Here is a 21,762-nt window from a genome sequence, read left to right on the forward strand (position 1 = left end):
TGCATCTAAATGGAAAGATGGCTGAAAAGATAGGGCTATGATGAACTAGTTCATACCAGCTGGAGAGCCAATTGTTAAATTTTCAAGGTGAGTGTTTTCACTTTAGAAATTGCAGTGTTACAAATTAGGACTTCATTTGTAATTTTGTTGATCTTAAGACTTAAGAAAGTGAAGGAGAAAGTGTTAAAAATGCAGCTTAAACTTAAATGTGTGTCAGACATTTATTTCAATTTTTGGAGAGTTGAGCAAAGAAAGGAGTTTGCCCAATAGATTTTATTATGTATCCAGAAGTTACAAGAATCATTATTTCATTGAACACATTGCAGTATTAATGACAAGGATTTACAAAAAGATGAAATTAAGTTTATACATTAACGAATGAATGGATGGATAAGCTTTTATTAAGTCCAAGTGCTAAATCCTATGCTAATGCTGAATATACAAACAAAAAAAGAAGACTCATTCCCAAAGAGATCACATTCTAATAGGGAAATAATACATCTATGCATGCACACATGCATATACACATACATGTTTATATACAAATATGTGTACATGCATACATATATACATAAGAATTCAGCTGCCGAGGAAATGAAAAAACCCAGAGATCTAAGGGAATTTTAAAACAGAGTGAATGGCAAGGCTCAGAATTCAAAGAGAACTTGGAGTAAATAGCATGGCCAGTAAGTCCTAAGGATTCATTGGAGTGGGCCTCCTGGATGTTATGGCCTACCAAATTGGAAAAGACTTTTTTATACATGTGAAAGTTTCCCTTGAGTTAACTGTGTACTGTCAGGTTTTGGTTTTTTTGAAAGATATTTAAAAATTTAAAACAATTTTAAAAATTAAAATTTGTAAGAATTTCAAAATTTTAAAAAATTAAAAAAAAAGTAAAAAAATATCCTATACAATTAAAATGATTTAACCATGACTTAAATGCTTTTGAAAATCAGATGTAGGAAATGGACAATGGAACTTATATTGACACTGACTATAATAATTTCATCTAGAAGTTTAAGCAATCTAAATTAATTTCCACGAGGAAACTGAAGTGTTCAGAAAGTGTTCAGAAAACACCCTCGCCAGTACTCATGTTGCCCAGAGGCGAGATACAGCTGCAACAGTAATTTAGAATATAAATTCATCCACAAAATATTGTGAATTATGGAGATAGCCAGAGCAATGTAATTTCATAAAAATAGACTCAGTGGTAGATAAAATCAGTTTAAAGTAAGTTTGGCAAGATATCTAAGTAAACAAAATTATCTCAACAACATACAAGAATGAAAAGGTAAGAGGACAACAAACAAAAGAATGATGAAAAAGATTTTCAAAAATCATTTCAACAAACTGCTTCTTCAATACCACTACACTTGGTATACAGTAGTATATTACTCATAGTAATATTAGTAAGGATATACAGTAGTATATTAAATAGTAACATCACAGTTCCCAGAATATGTACAAACTCTGACAAACCATTTCCTTCCTCCTTCCATTTTACTACAAACTTATCTCCTAACTCTTCTCTAGGCTTCTGGACTGGTCCAAGAGCACAACACTGACAATCTCTACTCTGAGCAAACAATTGATTTCCCCACTCTCTGTTTGGAACATAGTAGGTATGTAATAAATGTCTGACTTCCTGATGGAGGGGTGGGTACAACTAGCCAGGGCTTAAGACAAATATTCATATCTACTATAAAATGGGTTTCCATACACTTCCTAGGTCACAGCAATATGGTAGGTCTGACAGTTGAAGGCTCTAATGACACCTAGAAGATCGGTCTTAATCATTAACCAATCTCACTGTTGTTCTGCCTGGAATCATTCATTCCTCAATGGTTAACATATTCCCTCCTCCTATGCTCTATAGCCCTTTGTTATAAAACCTCTAGATGTCAAAGGATAACCCTCCTCCCAACCTCAGCTGTCTGCTGTCCTATTTCCATCCCCTTCAACCTTATCTCCCCACAATGTCCCATTCCAGATGTGCCAGCCCCTTTCATAGTACTCTCTGTTATGCCTACTTTGCCATTAATAAACTTGTTCTCATGTTACACTACTGCCTTTCCTGGTCCTTCCATCTGACACTCACTGGGAACTGGCTCCCTCCTGATGACACCGAGTCCCCGCCAACTCATTCTAGTACTCATTGTACTTTGACTCACGCCCCAACTCCTTGGTTTCAATAGGACAGCCAGAATGTTTCTTGTTCCCTAGTGTCACTTCCAGATTCTTCCTTTAGTACTGTTACTTAGCAGCTTCTCCATCTCTGAGATCCTTCAAATTTATCATCCAGCCTAGATGCACCCCTGAAGACATCTTCTGGGTCAGTGAGTTCCATGCAGGGGTGATAGTCTTTCTTTCTACCCTAACTCTTGTCTTCATTCTGAGACTCCAACATATATTGTAAAGTTCCCTCAAATTCCCCAGCTTCTTAGTTCCTCCAACTATTCTACCCCTATGACCTATTCTTTCATTCTACATTAGCTATATAGAGAAATGGTAAAATCCTTGTTTGCAATTTCCATGTTTAAGAATGCTGAATTTGCTTTATCTCATCCTTATTTTATCTTTCCATCTTTCCCTATGTCTTATTTCTTTTAAACCTACTCTTCCTTCTCACAGTGACCTCCAAATCCTCCCTCTCAGTGCTATCCCGGATTATCACCTCTGACCTAACTGTACTCACTTTCTTTCCCACTCTTAACCCTTTCGTGAACCAATTCAATACTATACTGTCCTTTACTCTTGAGTCCCTTGCTCACTTAGGGTCCCATTGACAATTACATTTTGCCAAATCCCAATCCTGTATTACTTCCACTCTTTATTTATCTGCGCTCATTCAGGTAAATGTTAAATACAACTGGAAGAAATCACCAGACTAACAGATTATACTACAAATTTATGCTAGCTAATTTGAATGGACCCTCACTTCAGCAAGACAATCCTTCTCTTGAATTGATTTCCTAGCTTCTCTAGTGTTTCAGTGAAGTCTCAGATGATGGTATTGCCTTTATGCTTATCAGGGCCAAATCTTCTACATGTATTCTTGTTCCCATCCCTTCCTCTCTCCTTAAGCAGATTGCCCCCACCGTCATCCTCACTATCTCTCTAACCCATGGCTCTCTAATTACTGATTCCCTCCCTGATGCTTACACTCATGCCTCCTGAAAAGCCTCACTAGTTCCTATAGTGGTCACCAGATTTCTTTCTTTTTCTCTTCTGCCCTTCCCTGAGCCTAATAAATGTTTGTTGACTGACCTCTCAGTTAAAACCTCTTGAAAAATCTATCCCCAAACAATAATTCAATTTTATCTCCTCTCAATCTCTTCAAACTCTGTGCAATTTGGCTTCCTATCTCATCATTTGAATGAACAAACTCTCTCCAAAGCTACTAGTGATCTCTTAATTGCCAAATAGAATGGCATCTTCTCAATACTCATCTTTCCTGATTTTTCTGCAGACATTGTTAACTACCTTCTTTTCTTGGATACATTTTCTTATGTGGGTTTTTGGGACCCATGTGTCTGACTGCTCCTTCTTAATCTCTTTTCCAGGATCTCCACCAAGATCATGTATACTACACATGGGCACTGTCAAGGGCTCTTTCTTGGGTCTCTTCTATTTTTTCTTTCTATTACTTTATTTGGAAACTTTATCAGTTCTCTTGAATTCAATTATCTTCTTTATGTTAATGATTCCCAAATTTACTTATGCAACAATAGTCTCTCTCCTGAGCTTAAGTCTGGCATCACTAACTGCTTGTCAGAACTAAATGTCCTATAGGCATTTCAAGTTCAACATGACCAAAAAAGAATTCATCTTTTCCCCTCCTATGCTACTTCCAAATTTCTCTTTTAATGTTGAAGATACCACCATCCTTCTAGTTCCTTTGGTTTGCAATCTTGATATCATCTTTGACTCCTGTTTCTCAATTGCCACATATCCAATCAGTTGCCAAGCATTGGAATTTCTTTCATTGTATCTCCTGAAAATATTCTCTTATCTCTGCTCACATGGCCATCATCTTTATTTAGGCTTTCATCACTCCATGCTTGGGTTATTGCAACTTTCTGGTGCTTTCCCTCCTTCAAATCTCTTCCTATTTCAGTCGTCTATCCTCCACATAGCACAGATGCCAAGTGATTTTTCCAAAGCAAAGGTCTGATCATATCACATTGCATCCACCTCCAAACATACCTAAGCAATGGATCTTTCTATTATATTCTACATCTTTCTACTATATCCCAATTCTCCCATCTTCTAAAGGAAGACTTCCTCACCCCACCCTACCCCACCCCCTTTTAATCCCAGTGCCTTTCTTCAGGTAATTAATTAGTCCTATTTATCCTGTATAGAACTTGCTTTGTATATTTTTATTTGTAAAGTGCCTCTCCCAGTAGACTGTAAGCTCCTTGAGGGCTCAACTGTTTTTTGCCTCTTACTATAGCATCAAAGCTTAGCAGATAGTATGTGCCTGGCACATAGTAGGTAATTAATACATGTTTACTGAATTGAATTGAAATAAAGGACGAATCCTGTGATATGAGAGAAATGTTCCCATTCCATTTCCATTTAAGATTACAATAATCTTATAGTGAATCTAGTGCAACAGATATAGAGCAGTTAATGACTGTTTCACCTAATATTTGTGTTGCTTTAGGCAAGTCTTTTAGCCATTTTGGATCTCTTTTGTAAAATGAATGGACTGATAATCCCTAAATTCCCTTCCATCTCTAAATCTGTGAACTAGCTCTAACAAGCTACTCTTTAAAAAAAGTGTGTTAGCAATAGCAAGTGGTCTGCTAATGTATTAGTAATAGTTAACATCTGTATACAAGAATAACAGCTTCCTAAAGAAAATGCACATTTAAGCATTGTCCCACACTTGGTGCTTATTGTCACATTATAAAGATAGATCTGTTCCAGAAATTCAGCACTCAGTGCAAATAGAAACTCTGTTCCTTTATTTAGCTAACATCTCTGGCTTCTTAAGCAAAAGCCAATATTATACTTTTGCAGAAGAAATCAGGAGACTCAAGCCAACAGAAAAACTGGTTGGAAACATGTTAGAAGAGTAAAAATAAATGTTTCAAGAAACTCAGATTTGCCCCTGAACCTAACATAAATAAAAATTCAGCTTTTTTACATAAATGAATTCTTTTATTCAGCAGATATGTATTGAAAGTCTATTATGTGCACAGCTCTATGCTAAGCATTGTAGCAGATACAAAAAAACTAATTTCTTGTTTCCTCCAAACTTAGTCTGGCAAAGAGTAAGAGTAGGATCAAAGACATAGATTAAAAGGACATTAGAGGTCATCTAATCTAATTCTCTCATTTTGCAAATGAGGAAAGTGTGACCAAGAAAGGCAAAGATATTTTTCATGTTTGTATACATAACAAATAGAAGAGAGAAGACTTAACCCATGTTTCTAACTCCAAACCTAATATTCTTTCCATTATAACAAGCAATCTCCAAATAGAAGGCAATATGTGGTAAATACACCAAGACTAGTGATAAAAATTAGATTAAAAAAAATGCTATGGGAGGCCAAAAGAGGAAGGGATTACCAAGGAAGATTTAATAAAGAAGATAGATTATGGTCTGGTATTGAAGGACAGATTGAAAGGAGGGCATATCAAGCACAGAAAATGTGTTAGCAAAAGCCTAGACCTGGAGAGACTTACATGAACTGATGTTAAGTGAAATGAGCAGAACCAGATCATTGTACATAGCAACATCCATATTATACAACAATCAATTCTGATGAATGTGACTCTTTCCAACAATGAGATGATTGATGCCAGTTCCAGTGATCTTGTGATGAAGAGAGCCATGTACACCTAAAGAGAGGATCATGGGAAGTGAATGTGGATCACAACATAACATTCTCACTCTTTTTGATGTTGTTCACTTGAATTTTGTTTTCTTACTCATTTTCTTTCCTTTTTGATCTGATTTTTCTTGTGCAGCAAGAGAATAATATAAATATGTTTACACATATTGCATTTAATATATACTTTAACATGTATAAAATAAAATAAAAAGATCCTAGAGATTGGAAGTCCAAGCTAAATGAAAATTTATTAAATATCTTTAAGATAATTTTAAATATGCTTCCTCTTTAATTAATTTGCTTCAATTGTTAACATTTTTTTATTTTAAAATATTTTTAACATTAATGTTCTTGGCATTATGGCATGTTTCATCTTGATAGAAGTAGCATCTGATATAGTTTATCAATATGGTATGCAGTTAATAAAATCATATAGGCATAAAATTAGAGGGACCTGACCTTCCTTTTCTTTTTCCCAGGTTTTGCCCTTACAGTAGAAGATTTCAACATCTATACTGATTTTCCCTCAAACTTTCCTAGGTATAGCTAGCTGGCACCTTGAATAGAGCACTGGATTTGGAATCAGGAAAACTCATCTTCATAAGTTCAAATCTGGTCTCAGATACTTATTAGCTATGTGACTCTAAACAAGTCACTTAACCCTGTTTGCCTTAGTTTCCTAATGTATCAAATGAATGTAGAAGGAAATGGCAAAACACTCCAGTTTCTTTACCAAGTAAACCCCAAATGGGACCATAAAGAATTGGACATGACTGAAATGGCTGAGCAACAAAGTATAACTAGCTCTACTATCATGGAGACAGCGCCTTAAAAGTAAGGAGGAAATTGATAATATTGGTATGGATATTTTTACTCAGTAGCTCAAAACATATTCCAAGAGCAAGCAGCTTTATTGTGGGCTGCTTATATTTGAACTCAAATTCCCAAGATGGGAATATATGTGATTCAGTCAGTTTAAAAAAAAAAGCTGGCAACTTTTGAGGTGGAAACATAATTCTCTTCTGTGTCATCCTTGCAGCTCTGGAGGCTGGGAGCCAATTGGGCTGATCTCAGAAATGATGAGGCAGTGAAATTGCCTCCCAGGCAGCAAGGCAGAGTGTGGGCCAGGTTCTTATGTGAGCTAGGGAATACAGATTGCCACATATCTCCACAAACACTTGTATGAATGGCACATTTTAAAGATATGTGGCAGTGATCACAGAAAATAAGAAACCAGTATCTTTAATGAACACTCCCCTAAATGCCTTCATATCCTTTATCTTCTTCTACCCTGGTTATTTTCTTTACTTGTCTATTCTTCATAGAAAAGGACCTTTGAGATGATACAGATTTTGTTGTTGTTCACTTGTGTCCAATTCTTTGTAACCCCATTGGGATTTTCTTGGCAGAGATACTGCAGTGCAGAAGGATTTCCTTCTCCAGTGGATTAAGGCAAAGAGAGATCACAGTTGGATTTGAATCCATATCTTCTTGACTCTAGGCCTGGCACGCTATCCACCTGCCAACCAGTTAACCTAGTTATGCTAAAAAACTTCAAATAAAAGCCACCTGTGATATTTGCCCTATGGAAGCAAGTGAATTAAGGGCACAATTATTTATTACTGTATTTATCAGGATTAAAATGGGGGATATTATCAAAAGGTGAAGAAAAAAATTTTTTGGGGAAAATCCCATTTCTTTTCTCACATCATTTGTTATATAATACACTTCTTCCTCTCCAGTCTGCTTCTCCACCATGGTCCTGAATAACCACCTGACAGTACAGACTTGCCCTTGAGGCATCAGAGCCCTGGGGATTCCCTCTCCTGATTAGTAACAGTTTCAGCAAAACACCCACCAAGATTCATCTTTCCCTTTTATGCCACTGCCTCTTAAGCAGGAAGCTTAGAAAGCTAAGAAAGCCTCAGTCTACTTAAATTTGCAATCAAAAGCATATTCTGGTCCGCTTTCTCCCTTCTAGTTGCAGAACTATGAACCATGGCCAAACTCACCCTTGTTCTTAAATGGGATGTTTCCACATATCCTTTATATCCACCCCTCATCATACCTTAAACTTTTCATATCTTCATTCCTCAATGGGAGCTGTCTCCTTCTTTTAGAATATAGGCATCTTGAGGGAAGAGACTATCTAAAATGTTGTGTCTTCCGCACATTACAACTGGGGATGTAGCAACTCCCTCTAGCAACTTTATTTCTTTTTTTTTAAGCTTTTTATTTTCAAAACATTTGCATAAATAGTTTTCAACATTCATCCTTGCAAAACCTTGTGTTACAAATTTTTCCCTCCCTCCCCAACCACTCTCCCCTAGACAGCAAGTAATCCAATACGTGCAATTATTCCATACATCTTTCTATAGTTATCATGCTGCACAAGAAAAATCAAATCAAAAAAGGAAAGAAAATGAGCAAGAAAACAAAATGCAAGCAAGCAACAACAAAAAAGATGAAAATACTGTGTTGTGATCCATAGTTAGTCCCCACGGTCCTCTCTCTGGGTGCAGATGGCTTTCTCCATCACAAGACCAGCAACTTTATTTCAATTCAATTCAATTCAATTTAAAAAGCATTTATTAAGGATCTGTCATGTAATAGGTCAATCAATCAACAAGCATTTTCAAATACCTACTTATGTACCACAAACTAAGTACCAGTGATATAAAGAAAGGGAAAAGATCCTGCTCTCATGGAGTTCACAGTCACTAGAAGGAAACAATACTTATAGGAAAGTAGTGATGGTGGGGAAGAGGAACACTTTGACCTGAAGAGTTACTTACACACTGCATCTCAAAGGCCAGCAATAGTTGTCTTGTCTTTTGTCCTGCCCTTGGGCTCCCAATCAATCTGCCCAAATTCTGTCTCATTTAAATCCAATCCATTCTCAAGCCAAGACATCACCCCATGATATCATTGGTCCTCTTCAATAATGAAGAACAAACAACAATTACAAGAGTGGTACTAAATCCTGAAGATACATAGTCAGAAATGAAGTAGTCAGGGCAACTAGGTGGTGCAGTGGATAGAGTACCAGCTCTGAAGTCAGGAGGACCTGAGTTCAAATCTGACCTCAGACACTTAATACTTCCTGGATGTGTGACCCTGGACAAGTCACTTCACCCCAATTGCCTCAGCAAAAAAAAAAAAAAAATGAAGTAGTCATTGTTTTTTTTTAAAAAAACCTACATTTTACTTGGATATAATATCTGCAGAGATAAAAGAGATATGAGATATCTAATAGATAAAACACACATAAAATAATGTGGAGAAGGGGCACTAACAACTAGACAAAGCAGACACAGTAGAGTGCTGGGTTGGAGGACAGGAAGACATATTCCTGAGTACAAGTCTGGCTTCAGACACTTAATGGCTATGTGAGCCTGGGCAAGGAGATGGCAAACCACTCTAGATCTTTGCCAAGAAAACTTAAATGGTGTCATGAAGAGTCAGACAAGGCTGAAAAAATGACTACACAATAACTACCAAGTGGAGTCATCAGGAAGGGAGCAGTCGGATAGTTGCAGTATGAGTGGAGAGAGTCTGCCAGATATTCACCAAGTAGAAATAGAAAGGACAAAATTTCACAACCGAGTAGATATGGCAAGGGAGGGAGGGAATATTTTATTAAGGATCAGTAGGTGTCAATGAAAGCTGAGTGCTTTTACAAATATTATCTCATTGATCTTCACAATGACCCCTAGGAGATAAGTCTTATTATCATCTCCATTTTCTAATGAGGAAATTAATACATGGGGGTGACTTATCTAGGGGTCAGAGAACTAGTAAATGTCTGAAGCTGGATTTGAATTCCTCTTCCTGGATTCCCTAGACTATGGATCCAGGGATCTATCCACTGCCTCTGCTAGATATATGAAAATGAAGAATAACTGGGTGAAGAGAGGATTCATGGTGGCCTGGACAAAAGTGGCATAGTTAGGAAGAAGGGAGAACTTAGTGAAAAGATGGGTTCATTTAGGACATTTTGAGTTTGGGATGTAATGGCTAAATGTTGTGCCACCTCCCATTAACCTTCCCATAAATTTACAGTACAACATGTAATCCAAGTTAGAAGGCAACATGGTTAAGGAGAAATGGTGCTTGCTGGTGTTGCGGTCAGGAGGAGATGCCTCTGATCCACTTAAGCTAGTCACTTAATTTCTCAGTCACTGGATTTGGGGGTCAGAAAACTGGATTTGAATCAAAAGTCTGACTTCTATATGTGAGACCTTAAAGAAGTCAATAACATCTCTGGGATTCAGTTGCCCATTTGAAAAATAAAGGAAGGGAACTATGTTAATCTCTGAGATCCTTTTCGGTTCTAAATTCCATGATGATATAAAATGTCAACAAGTTAATTCAACACAAAGTATTATAATTCAAGCAGGAAACAAGTGCCCACTCTGTACATAGCAATGGGTGGCTAGGTGCAAAAGATACAAATTTGGACTGAGACAATCCCTACCATCAAGGAGTTTATAGTTTAATCTTTTTACCTCCTTCCTAAGATTATCTATCTTTCCCTTCTTTTTTCTACCTACCATGTTCCATTCATTGATCCATGTGCTTCCCAGATGACTCCTGAATTGGTAGTTGAAAAATTATAAGAAAATGGGGCCCCCAAAAAGGGATTCCTATCTCATTTTCTCCTAGGTGATCTCTGTTGCTTATCCAAAGGGGAAAAAACAAGGGAAACTATTCCCTTAGCAGCTGCACTCTTGGGTTTGGGGTCTTTCCTCAACTCTATACCCTTCACTATTGCCAAGTTGTGCCCATTGCAATCCATCACTTCACTGGATTTGATTGCAAACTCCTTGAGGGTGGGGACCAGGTCTTCTTTATCTTTGTATTCCTCTCAGGGCCAACACAGGACTTCACACTTGGTAGGCATTTGATAGGTGTTTGTTGAATGAAAGAAGGAATGGAGCCAAACTTTACAGCAGGGTTGGGTAACATGGTGCTAGACACTGAATGGTATGAGATGAGATTATATCAGAAGTTAGAATTTACTTCAATTTAGCTATTTTAGCTCAGGTTTAAAGGCCTTAACCGCAAGTGACAGGTCAGGTTTTAAAATGCTAAATGATCTATGACATCCTTACTGTCTCTTATTTATTCTACTTGAAGCTTGAGGTACAATCTTAGCTAAATTTAATGAGTCCACCTAGGACTTTTCCCTCAGTCCTCTGCTTCTGCTGTCACCATCTGTGAGCAGCTGCCAGCTAGGTGTCAGGGATGATTGAATAGGTCTGGCAAGCGTAGAAATGTATATAGATTCAAAGATGACACCAATCAAGACAATGAATGCCTCCTATTCGATTCTAAATCTTTTGTGTAGAAACAATGATAAAACAAATTTAACATGTCAGTAACTTAAATAGAAATCTCTTGCAGAATATATAAATGACAAACTAATAGCAAAACAGCTTTTAAAAGAGTCCCATTTACAGAGCTCAGTCAAGTGATTTACTTTCTTTAAGTAATTCTGAATGAAGTTTTCATAAATTGACCTAGTCAGTCTCAATCTTCAATCCCAACTATATCAATATTCTTTCAGAATATGATAGTACCTCAGGGTTAAGGGTGTTTGAGAACACCAAATTGTTTTTCTAAGCTAATGCCCTATTAACTGAACTAATTTAAAAGTGTGGTCTCTCTAAATTAAAATCAGCTGATCTTGTCTATTCAGCATATTGATCCTCACTATGCCTGTTATGTCTTTTTAATATCCTGGTCTGAGGGACATATATTATTTGAACAGCTTCAGAAGTGAAGGCAAAATTCCAAGTAAACTCATTCTGTTAAAGGATCCTGCTTATATTTTCCTATCATTTAAATTTACAGTACAATATGCAATCCAAGTTGGAAGGCAGCATGGTTAAGGGGAAATGGTGCTTGCTGGAAGACGTGTCTCTGATAAATGCTGGCTGTGTGACCTTAAGCCAGTTGCTTCATTTCTCAGTGCCCAAACAAGTCTCCAAAACTATAGAAGCTGCTGAACAGATGTCAATTCACATTGTTAGATGTTTCCTTACTACAAATTCCCTATACTGATGGAATCTTTTTGAATAATATTTTATTTTCATCCAATTACACAAAAAAAGCATTTTAAATAATCATTTTAAAAGATCTGAGTTCCAAAATTCTCTCCTTCCTCTCCCCTTTCCCTGAGATAGTAAACAACTTGATATAAGTGTGTAATCATGTAAAACATATTTCCATATAAGTCATGTTATCTGCACTGATTAAATTATAGGTCTTATTTTTAAAAAATCATCCATGGTCTAAAATGCAATCCATCACTTTATCAAATTACAATAAAATTAAACAAAATTTGCATCTTGTGATACATTTTGTTTTATATGTCACTAATCCTTCCTATATGAGTCCCACACTCTACTCCTCTGGCTTCTGGTTAAAACCGTGTTGATGTTATGATTACAACCCTCATATACTTCACTGGACAAACTAGTTCTGGCACTAGGAAATTATATCTGTTTACTAACTCTTCTCTCAATCTTGTAATATAAGCTCTAATTGTAAGCTATTTCTTGAGCTACATTTGAAATCTGTCATTTTGTATCCAGGATTGTCCATCTTAGTATATTTTTTCCAGAAGCTTTTTTTAATGTTCTGTTCCTTTTTTTCCCTGGTACTGATAATTGTGTTTTAATCTCTCATGGGTAATATACTGACCTGATATCAATTGTTTGCTATTCCAACCTCCTGCCAAGCAGATAGCCTTGGTAGCCAGGGGCAGCGCAGTTTAGATTATGGGCTCATTAAAAACACACACACACACACACACACACACACACACACACACACAGAGAGAGAGAGAGAGAGAGAGAGAGAGAGAGACTACTAAAGAATCAGAGCAATACTAATTCACAAAAATCGAAAAAGTTGTGGAAGGGAATATGAACTTGAAAAAAGACTTGGCATAAACAACTAACTGAGCCCAGTCATTGTCAGAACATTCATAAATGAAACTAGAAGGACAACAAATATATATATATATAAAATAAATGTAATAGAAAGGCCAGTATTTCCATGGAAATCTATTCTAATCACATCTTATTAATGACAATAGGACTACAACATTTGGATTCTGTGACAATAGGATCTTATGGATTATTGGAAGAAGTTAAAATGGCACAGAATAAAATTAACTTGGAAAAAACAAAGAGATGCCATGTAACTTTAAAGTCACTTAAAGATAGATTTTTCAAGCTATCTTGAAAAAAGGAAGATTCCAAACAATGAGAATTGTCATAGACAATATTAATACCAAGAAAAGACAACCAAAAAGTCATTAACAATTACTGCAAATTCAATTTTCTTACCTCTATAAATATTTATGAGGATGCTCTATGTATTCTTGATGAAAGCAAGAGAAAAAAACATGTAAACTTTGAGAGAATATTTTCTATAGTAGAACATATTTTCACAGGCAAGTGAGAAATGGAGTTTAAGATCCTTCATTGTTTATTATTTGACATATACATATATGTATACATATGTATATGTATATTATGATCCCTACTCAGAGCTTATATGCTAATGGAGGAGACAGGAACATATATAGACACAGCCCATATATTTGTATACATGTCCTTGTTTCTCCCTTATTAGAATGTAAGTAAGTTCCTTGTGAAGAGGAAGTGTTTCATTTCTTTAATTTGTATTTCTAGCACCTAGCACCATGTCTGATCCATATGAGGTACTTAATAAATGTTACCTGATTGATGGATTGGTTGTTTTCTGCCTTGTTTGATGTAAATTTTCATAGCGTGGTTAAATAATGTTATTTCAGTGGTTGTACCCACAAAGGAATCTTGTAGAAGCTTTACTAATGAGAGATATCTTCCTAGAGGATAATGTTTATGATGGTATTTTGCTCTACTACATCAAATGATTTTAATTATTTAATCAAAAAATATTTATTAAGTGTTGTGGCATAATACTTAAAGGATAGAGTGCTGGGTCTGGAGTTTGGAACATCTGAGTTCAAGTCTGGCCACAGATACTAACTGTGTGACCTTGGGCAAGTTATTTAACCCTGTTTGCCTCAGTTTCCGCATATGAAATGAGCTGAAGAAGAAAATGACAAACCACTGCAGTACCTTTGCATAACCATATGGGATTATTAAGAGTTGGATATCACAGAAATAACTGCACAACAACAACAACAAAAGATAAAAACCATTGAGAAACTTAAGAGATCTTGTCAATGTAATGACCAGTCAATATTCCAGAGTACAGATAATGAAACATGCTACCCATTTCATGACAAAGAAGTAATGGACTCAAGTTACAGAATGAGATCATTTTTTAGACAAAGTCAAAGGGGGAATTTATTTATTCTTCATATTTGTCACAAAAGTTTATACCCCATGGCAGGGAAGGGTGGTGGTGAAGAGAGTAGGAAGAAAGGAAGAAATCAGGAATAATATTACTTTTTCCTCCCAAAAAAAGAAAGAAGAATCATTGAAACATGTTTTTGAAATGTATAGAAAAGAGAGAATGGCCAAAAGGAATTATAGACAAACAGGATAGCCTTGAAACTAATACATTCTAGTTCTTATATATATATTAAAAAAAAGACAAGTTACACATCTTCAAAGCTGTCTGTTTCATGTACAACTAACTCTTTCAGTTCTACTGTATTTAATGAAAGTGTTTATCTTATATTTAGGCTCAAAACAAAATGAGGGGGGAAAAAGAATTCATATGGCCCAGATTATGAAGTACAGTTGGATAGATGTCCACTGAATTAGTCTTGGACATTTTCTACAAATGGTCAATATGCTGGAACCGGAGTAAAAAAGATCAGGCTAGATTGTATTTTCTGGAAACTGTCTGGCATTTTCAGTGATTCCAAGCTATTCCCTGATGCAAAGCTCATATTTTAAGGAGCAATATTCTGGTGATATATTATGGTTATAAATCATGAAACATCATAATAATAGAAAAAAACCTGCAGATGATTGAAAGAGCAATGGTGAAAAGCACAGTGTGGCTTAAGGAGGTTAAGCCAGCTGAACATGAAAGAGTGGTATAAGAAAATTAAAGGAAACAGGCCAATCATGTAATAAAATTGGAGGATAACAAATGGACAATCTGAGTATTGTGCTGCTATCCACAAAATATTTTTAAAAGGTCAGAGGGCACCTTCTAGCTCATTGGATGGGTAAATATCCCATTGAGGCTTAATAGGGAGGGAAAAGACAATTATAACAATTGATCTTCAGCCATGGAGAGAGTATCCAAATCAATGAGGTCTTGGATCCACTGATGTCTACATAGCTTTCCCGGCTACACAAAACACATTTGAACTTTTGTGATAACTATTACATACTTTTCCATTACAAAAAATACTTGAGAGTACAATTTATTTTCTAACAGATGAGTCTGGTCAACAAAACATTGGTTATTTAAAGAGAAAAAATGGTAAACTTAGCATGAAGTCATCATTTCATTTAAAAGTAGATCACAGGGTAATACATTTAGAGCCAGAAGTGGCCTTAGAGATCTCTATTTTAGTAGGTGATCAATAATTGCTAGTTGAAAATTGGTTAAATTACTGAGATAATGATTGATGGAGATAGTTTCATTCAGAGCAGGTATTTTCAATTCAGTGAGTAGTGAATCCCTTGGGGATTCTTGAAGGTGATCCAAGAGGTTCATGCTAAAAATTTCTTAAAGGAACCTTAAGTAGTAAATAATTGCAGAATATTATAAGTAATGTATTAGACAACTAGGTGGCACAGTAGATAAAGTGCCAGACCTGGGGTCAGGAAGACTCATTTTCAGATTTTATTAGCTGTGTGACTCTGGTCAAGTCACTCAACTTTGTCTGCCTGAGTTTCCTCATTTGTAAAATGAGATAGAGAAGGAAATGGCAAACCACTCCAGGATTGCTGCTAAGAACCCTAAATGAGGTCAGAGTTGGATACAACTGAAAAATGACTTCAACAACAAATAAACTATGGTATGTATGTGTGATGGAATATCATTGTATCAAAGAATTTTAAATGAGAAAAATTCAAAGGAACTTGGGAAGATTGAAGAAACAAAAGCCAAAAGATCTATACACAGAATGACCACAATGGCATAATTAAAGTCAGCATTGAGAGGCAGCAAAATTTAAGTAAAAACAAAACAAAACAAAACAATATTAGTAGCAGAGTTAGAGGACAGAAGATTCCTTTCTTAATTCTTCTATTTTTTTTTTAACAATCCATAAATTGTTTATAGGTAATACATTTTATACTCAGAGTTTTCTCTGAGTATGGGGTGGGAAGTAGCTGCCAGCTCAAATCAAAATATTCTAATGAATTTTGATTGGTTCTCCATATCTCACTTGGATTGAAAGTTCTGTGGTTGCTCACAGGCCTGATTTCATAGTTGATTGCTATAGAAGCTTAAATCTTCTTGGTTTCTGAACCAGTCCTTATTGCCCCTCCTTAAGGGTGAGATGGCATAATGGAGAGTGTCCTGGGCCTAGAGTCAGGAAAACCTGTGTTCAAATGTTTCCTTCCTTTCGTCATTCCTTCTTTGCTTGCTTGTTTCATTCTCCTTCCCTCCCTTTCCTTTTCCATTCTTTTCTTCTTACTTTCTTCCTTTCTCTTGCCCTCCCTGCCTTCTCCTTTCTTTTCTTTTTTATTTCTTCCTTTTTCCCTCCCTTTATTTCTTTCTTCCTTTCCCCCTCCCTCCCACCATACCTTCTTTCCTTCCCCTAGTACCTAGACTTAATGTGAATTTACTCTGAATGTTAGCCCACTATAGCTCAGAATTCCCTAGCTCAAGAACTCCACCATTCTTAGCCCTCTCCCAGAAGCAGGGATCGCAAGCACATACTACTTGGACTATTAATAACATTAAAAAAAATTTTAATAGGTCAGTCATATGACTATCCACATTGAGGCAAGAATAAATAATCCTGTTCAGTGTTGATTGGGTGAGAGGTAGTCATGCTCAGACACTGTCACACTCATGAACCAAGACTCACCAGCTTCCATTAGGGTTTCCAGTCAAAGGAAAACAAGTGCTTGTGGGGTCTCTACTTTCTTCATAGCCATGGAGGATTTGGGAGCCTGTATTGTTTTTGCGGACAAGATAACCCCTAAAAACTGAGAGCAAACAAACAGACATTTAAAACCCCTGAGATAAGAAATTGGTCTCGGGTGCTCATTTCCTCTTTTAACGACCTTTCCCCACCTTTTTCCTTTTTTTCCATCTTCGATATCCTCTTTCCCAACATTATATTCCCAGGTTCTTTATGCTGTTCCATGACTTCTCTGGATCTTTCCCTGTAGTATCCCACCAAAACTTATCAAAGTCATTTCTCATTCTCTCAAGACTGGATTCTGTAACTGGAAACTGAGTGGATGCCCATCAGTTGGAGAATGGCTGAATAGGTTATAGTATATGAATATTATGGAATGTTATTGTTCTATAAGAAATGATAAGCAGGATGATTGCAGAGAGGTCTGGAGAGACTTACTTGAACTGATGCTAAGTGAAGTGAGCAGAACCAACAAAACACTGTATATGATAACAAGATTATGTGATGATCAATTCTGATGGATATGGCTCTTTTCAACAGTAAGATGATTCAAGCCAGTTCCAATGATCTTGTTATGGAAAGAGCCATCTACACTCAGAGAAAGGTAAAAAATGAATGTAGATCACAATATAGTATTTTTATTCTTTTTGTTGCTGTTTGCTTACTTTTTGTTTTCTTTCTCATTTTTTTTCCCTTTTTGATCTGATTTTTCTTATGCAGCTTGATAATTGTGGAAATATCTATAGAAGAATTGTACATGTTTAACATATATCGGATTATTTGCCATCTAGGACAGGGGGTGAGAGAGGTGAGGGAAAAATTTGGAACACAAGATTTTGCAAGAATGAATATTGAAAATTATCCATGCATATGTTTTAAAAATAAAAAGTTTTAATTTTAAAAAAAAGACTGAATTCTGTGCTAGGTCACAGGTGATTTATTGAATTTATTGATTTATTGAAAAAAGTAATTTATGATAATGCATAACAATATCAGAGAGGATCATGGGTCTGAAGTCAAGTCAGTAAATATTTATTGAGTACCTACTTTGAATGTCACTTAACCCCATTTGCCTCAGTTTCCTCATCTGTAAAAATGAGTTGGAGAAGGAAATGGCAAAGCACTCCAGTATCCTTGCCAAGAAAACCCAAAAATGGGGTCATGAAGAATCAGATAGGACTGAAAGAACTAAACAACTGTATGCCATTCACTGTAATGAATTCTGGGGATAAAAAGAAAGGTAAAAGACAATTTCTATTCTCAAGGAGCTCACAGTCTAATGATGGAAAAATGTGCAAATAACTACAAATAAATACTTAATAGGATAAATTGGAAAATATACACAGAGGGAAGATACTAGCCCTAAAGAGGGTGAGGTGAGATTTAAACTGAGACTTGAATAAAGTCAAGGAAACATAGGAGACTAAGGATGAAGAGGAAGAGAATTCCAGGCATGGAGGAGATCCAAGAAAAATGCCCATTCAGAAAGTGGAGTGTCTAGTTTGAGAAGCAGCATGGAAACTAGTGTCATTATAACATAAAGTATGTGGGTGAGAGAGACTATAAGATTTAAGACTCATTTAAATGAACTACAAAGGAAATATGAAGAAAGACAACTTTCTTCATCCAAAGAAAGAACTGATAAATAGAAGTATATATAGAATGATTTTACCAGGCTATGTATGTATATATGTATTTGTGCCTAATGGTAGCCATCTTTAAAGCAGGGGAGGAGAAAAAGAAATTTACATGAAAATTTTATCATATAATTAAAGGGAAGAGATTTGCAAAAAAAAAAAATCAAACAATCAATCAATAAACATTTATTAGATGCCTACTATGTGTCAGGCACTGTGTTTGATGCTGGGGTTACAAAGAAATAAAGGAGATATATGCAGGATAAATAGTAAATAATTAATGGAGAGGGGGCACTACAATTCAGAGGGTATTAAGAGGATATGAGGAAGGCTTTCAGGAAAAGATGGAGTTTTAGTTGCCACTCAAAGGAAGGTAAGGAAATGAGTAATTTGCACTGAGGAGAGAAAGCATTCAAGGCATGGGGAACAGTGAGAAAAAATTCCTGGATATGAAAGGTGCAGTGTTTTGTTTGAGGAATGGCCAGAAGACCAGTGTCACTAGATAGAAGTATGTGGAAAGAAATGAGTAACAAGAAAACTGAAAAGGCAGCATGAGGCTAGAGTATAAAGGTCTTTGAAAGCCAAATAGAATGTGCTGTATTTTATCCTAGAGGCAATGGAAAACCTCTGGAGTTTATTGAGTAGGAGAGTGGGCAACATGATCTGACCTATGCTTTAGAAAAATCATTTTAGTGACTGAATAGAGGTGGATTGGAGGAAAGAACTGAGATAGAAAGATCCGCCAGTAGGCTATTATAATAATATTGATTTGAAGCAATGAGGGCCTACACCAGAGCAGGGTCCATGTCGGAAGAGAGGCGGCAGTGGGTTTATTCAAAAGATGTTGCAAATGTGAAATCAAAAGGCTTTGGTGACAGATTGGATATGAAGAGTAAGAGTTAGTGATGGTCTAGGATGGCTTCCAGGTTGTGAACTTAAGGACCTGGAAGGATGTGTTATATTCTAAAGAAATAGGTATGGTAGGAGAGAGAGAGAAGGCTTAGGGGGGAAGATAAAAAGGTCCATTTTTGATATGTTGAGTTTAAAATGTCTACTAGACATCTACTCTGAGATATCTGAAAAGCAGCTGTAAGTAAGACACTAGAGGTTATCAGAAAGGTTAGGGGTAGATAAATAAATCTGAAAACTATCAGCATGGAGATGATCATTTAATCCTTGGGAGCTGGTCAATATAAAGCAATGGGTAAGCAGTAAAGATAATCTGAAAGTTCATCAACATGAAAGTCTATGGAAATTGAGGGTGGTGTGAAGATAAGTATGAGGAAAGGATGGTGGTTTGCATGGAATATAGGAAAGGATAACAGGGGAGTTAGAATTTGCCAGAAATAACACTAGGGGAGAGGAACTGTAGTTCTGGATAACTCTTCTATTCTAATTTCTTAGTCAGAAATATCTAGAGCAGAGAAGAAAAATTCATCAGGCTAAGCTAATTTAATAGAAATATCTTTAAAATACTCAATTTTCCCCCTTAGTCTGTAACACATGGATTCCTGAAGAAATTAATTCACCAGAAAAAGATTGCCCCATGGAGATGACCAGTCCTGGTTTTGGGGCCAGGATATATTATATTGTGATTTAATATTTTGGTATTCTGGTTTAAAGTCTGGTGATTTTGAAAAGTATTACTCATTTCCCCAGACGCTGATCCCCCCAAGTGAATTTATAAAATTAAGTTTCTAAACTGACAAACTTACAGCTAAGATACTGAACCTTGGTGACCTCATCAAAGTACAGGACTCTATGGATTTCAGAGGGGTACAGCCACTCCGCCCATCGTATTATTCCTATAATATAGTAACAATAGAACAGGACCTTTCTGGAGACATAATACCTCAATCCAAAGGACCTTAATAATGGAAATTTCAAGTAATGTAGAGGATAAGAGGCATTCTTTGGTAGAAGAGATTTTAGAGCCCTTATACATTTTCTTTGTCTGTGTTGAAGCCCTATTAGAGGGACAGCTAAATAGTGCAGTGGATACAGCACTGGCTCTGAAGTCAGGAGGACCTGAGTTGAAATCTGGCCTCAGACACTTAATACTTCCTAGCTGTGAGGCCCAGGACAACTCACTATTTTTTCCCCCTCAGTTCCTCATCTATAAAATGAAGTGGAGAAGGAAACAGCAAACCACTCCAGTATCTTTGCCAAGAAAATACCAAAAGGGATCATGAAAAGTTAGAAATAGCTGCACAACAATAACAAGCAAATATAAATCTTATAGCCTATTAAATTTCTATCTGAGGATTCTTTCCTTATCAATCCCAGTCATAAAACTTTCAAAAGGCTGAGGAACAAAGGAAAATCCAGATATATCTTCTATCCTTTTCCTCTTTCACAGCCAGCCTGAATACTTTAAATTTTCCAACAAGACACCTCCATTTTCTGCATCTCCAAGTTGGAATAATGGAATATTAAAGCTAGGAGCAACTTGAGGCATTTTTGTAGTTGAACTTCTCTCATCTTAAAAACCAGAAAACTGAGTTCAAAAGAGATCAAGTGACCCTTTAAAAAATGATTGTCTTGAATTCTGAGTGCAGAGGGTTTTTTTGTGGTGTTTTCTTTTGCAACATTCTAATATGGAAATATGTTTTGCATGACTTCACATGTATAATTGATATCATATTATTTGCCTTCTCAAGGGGTAAAGGAAGGGCTGGGCGAAGGAAGAGAATTTGAATCTTAAAACTTTTTAAAGTAAGCATTAATTTTTTTTAATAGAACAGGAAAATATTTAAGAAAATAAATAAGAATATATTTATTTTTAAAAATTGTTGTCTTGACAACTAAACTGCTTTATCATAGAGGTCTAAGGGTTTTATTTTGCCCTAGCAAAGCACTGTTTTTATATTGATCAATGCTTCAATGAAGGTATATGCAATCGAGGGCCTAATTAGCATAGGCTTCTGGGGCAACTTTCTCATTTTACAGGTGAGGAGGTCATAGTCCTGGAGTTGAAATTGCTTATCTTGGTCATTTAGGTGTTAAAGGCCCTAGATCAGACCTAGGTCCTCTTATTCAGGAGTCAGTGACTTTTCCACCAAGCAATCCATCCCTAAACCAAAAATTAATTCTTTTCCTCACTACTATTCCTACTACCTATGGGATACTGGGCAATTTCTTTTCCCTTCTGAACATCAGCTTCCTCGTCTTTAAGGAAAAATAAAGGGAGGGG

General features: G+C 36.2%; 1 protein-coding gene across 1 annotated transcript in view; it reads right to left on the reverse strand.

The window, feature by feature from the left end:
* The window catches only part of LOC116422449 (myosin-IIIb-like), a 179,656-nt gene that overhangs the window by 21,894 nt on the left and 136,000 nt on the right, over positions 1-21,762 (reverse strand). The window contains exon 11 of the mRNA XM_031960481.1: positions 16,876-16,996. Within this exon, the coding sequence (XP_031816341.1) occupies positions 16,876-16,996 (121 nt within the window). The remainder of the gene's footprint in view (positions 1-16,875; positions 16,997-21,762) is intronic.

This window comes from Sarcophilus harrisii, chromosome 3, assembly GCF_902635505.1.
Source record: "Sarcophilus harrisii chromosome 3, mSarHar1.11, whole genome shotgun sequence".
In the NCBI taxonomy this organism is placed as follows: Eukaryota; Metazoa; Chordata; class Mammalia; order Dasyuromorphia; family Dasyuridae; genus Sarcophilus; species Sarcophilus harrisii.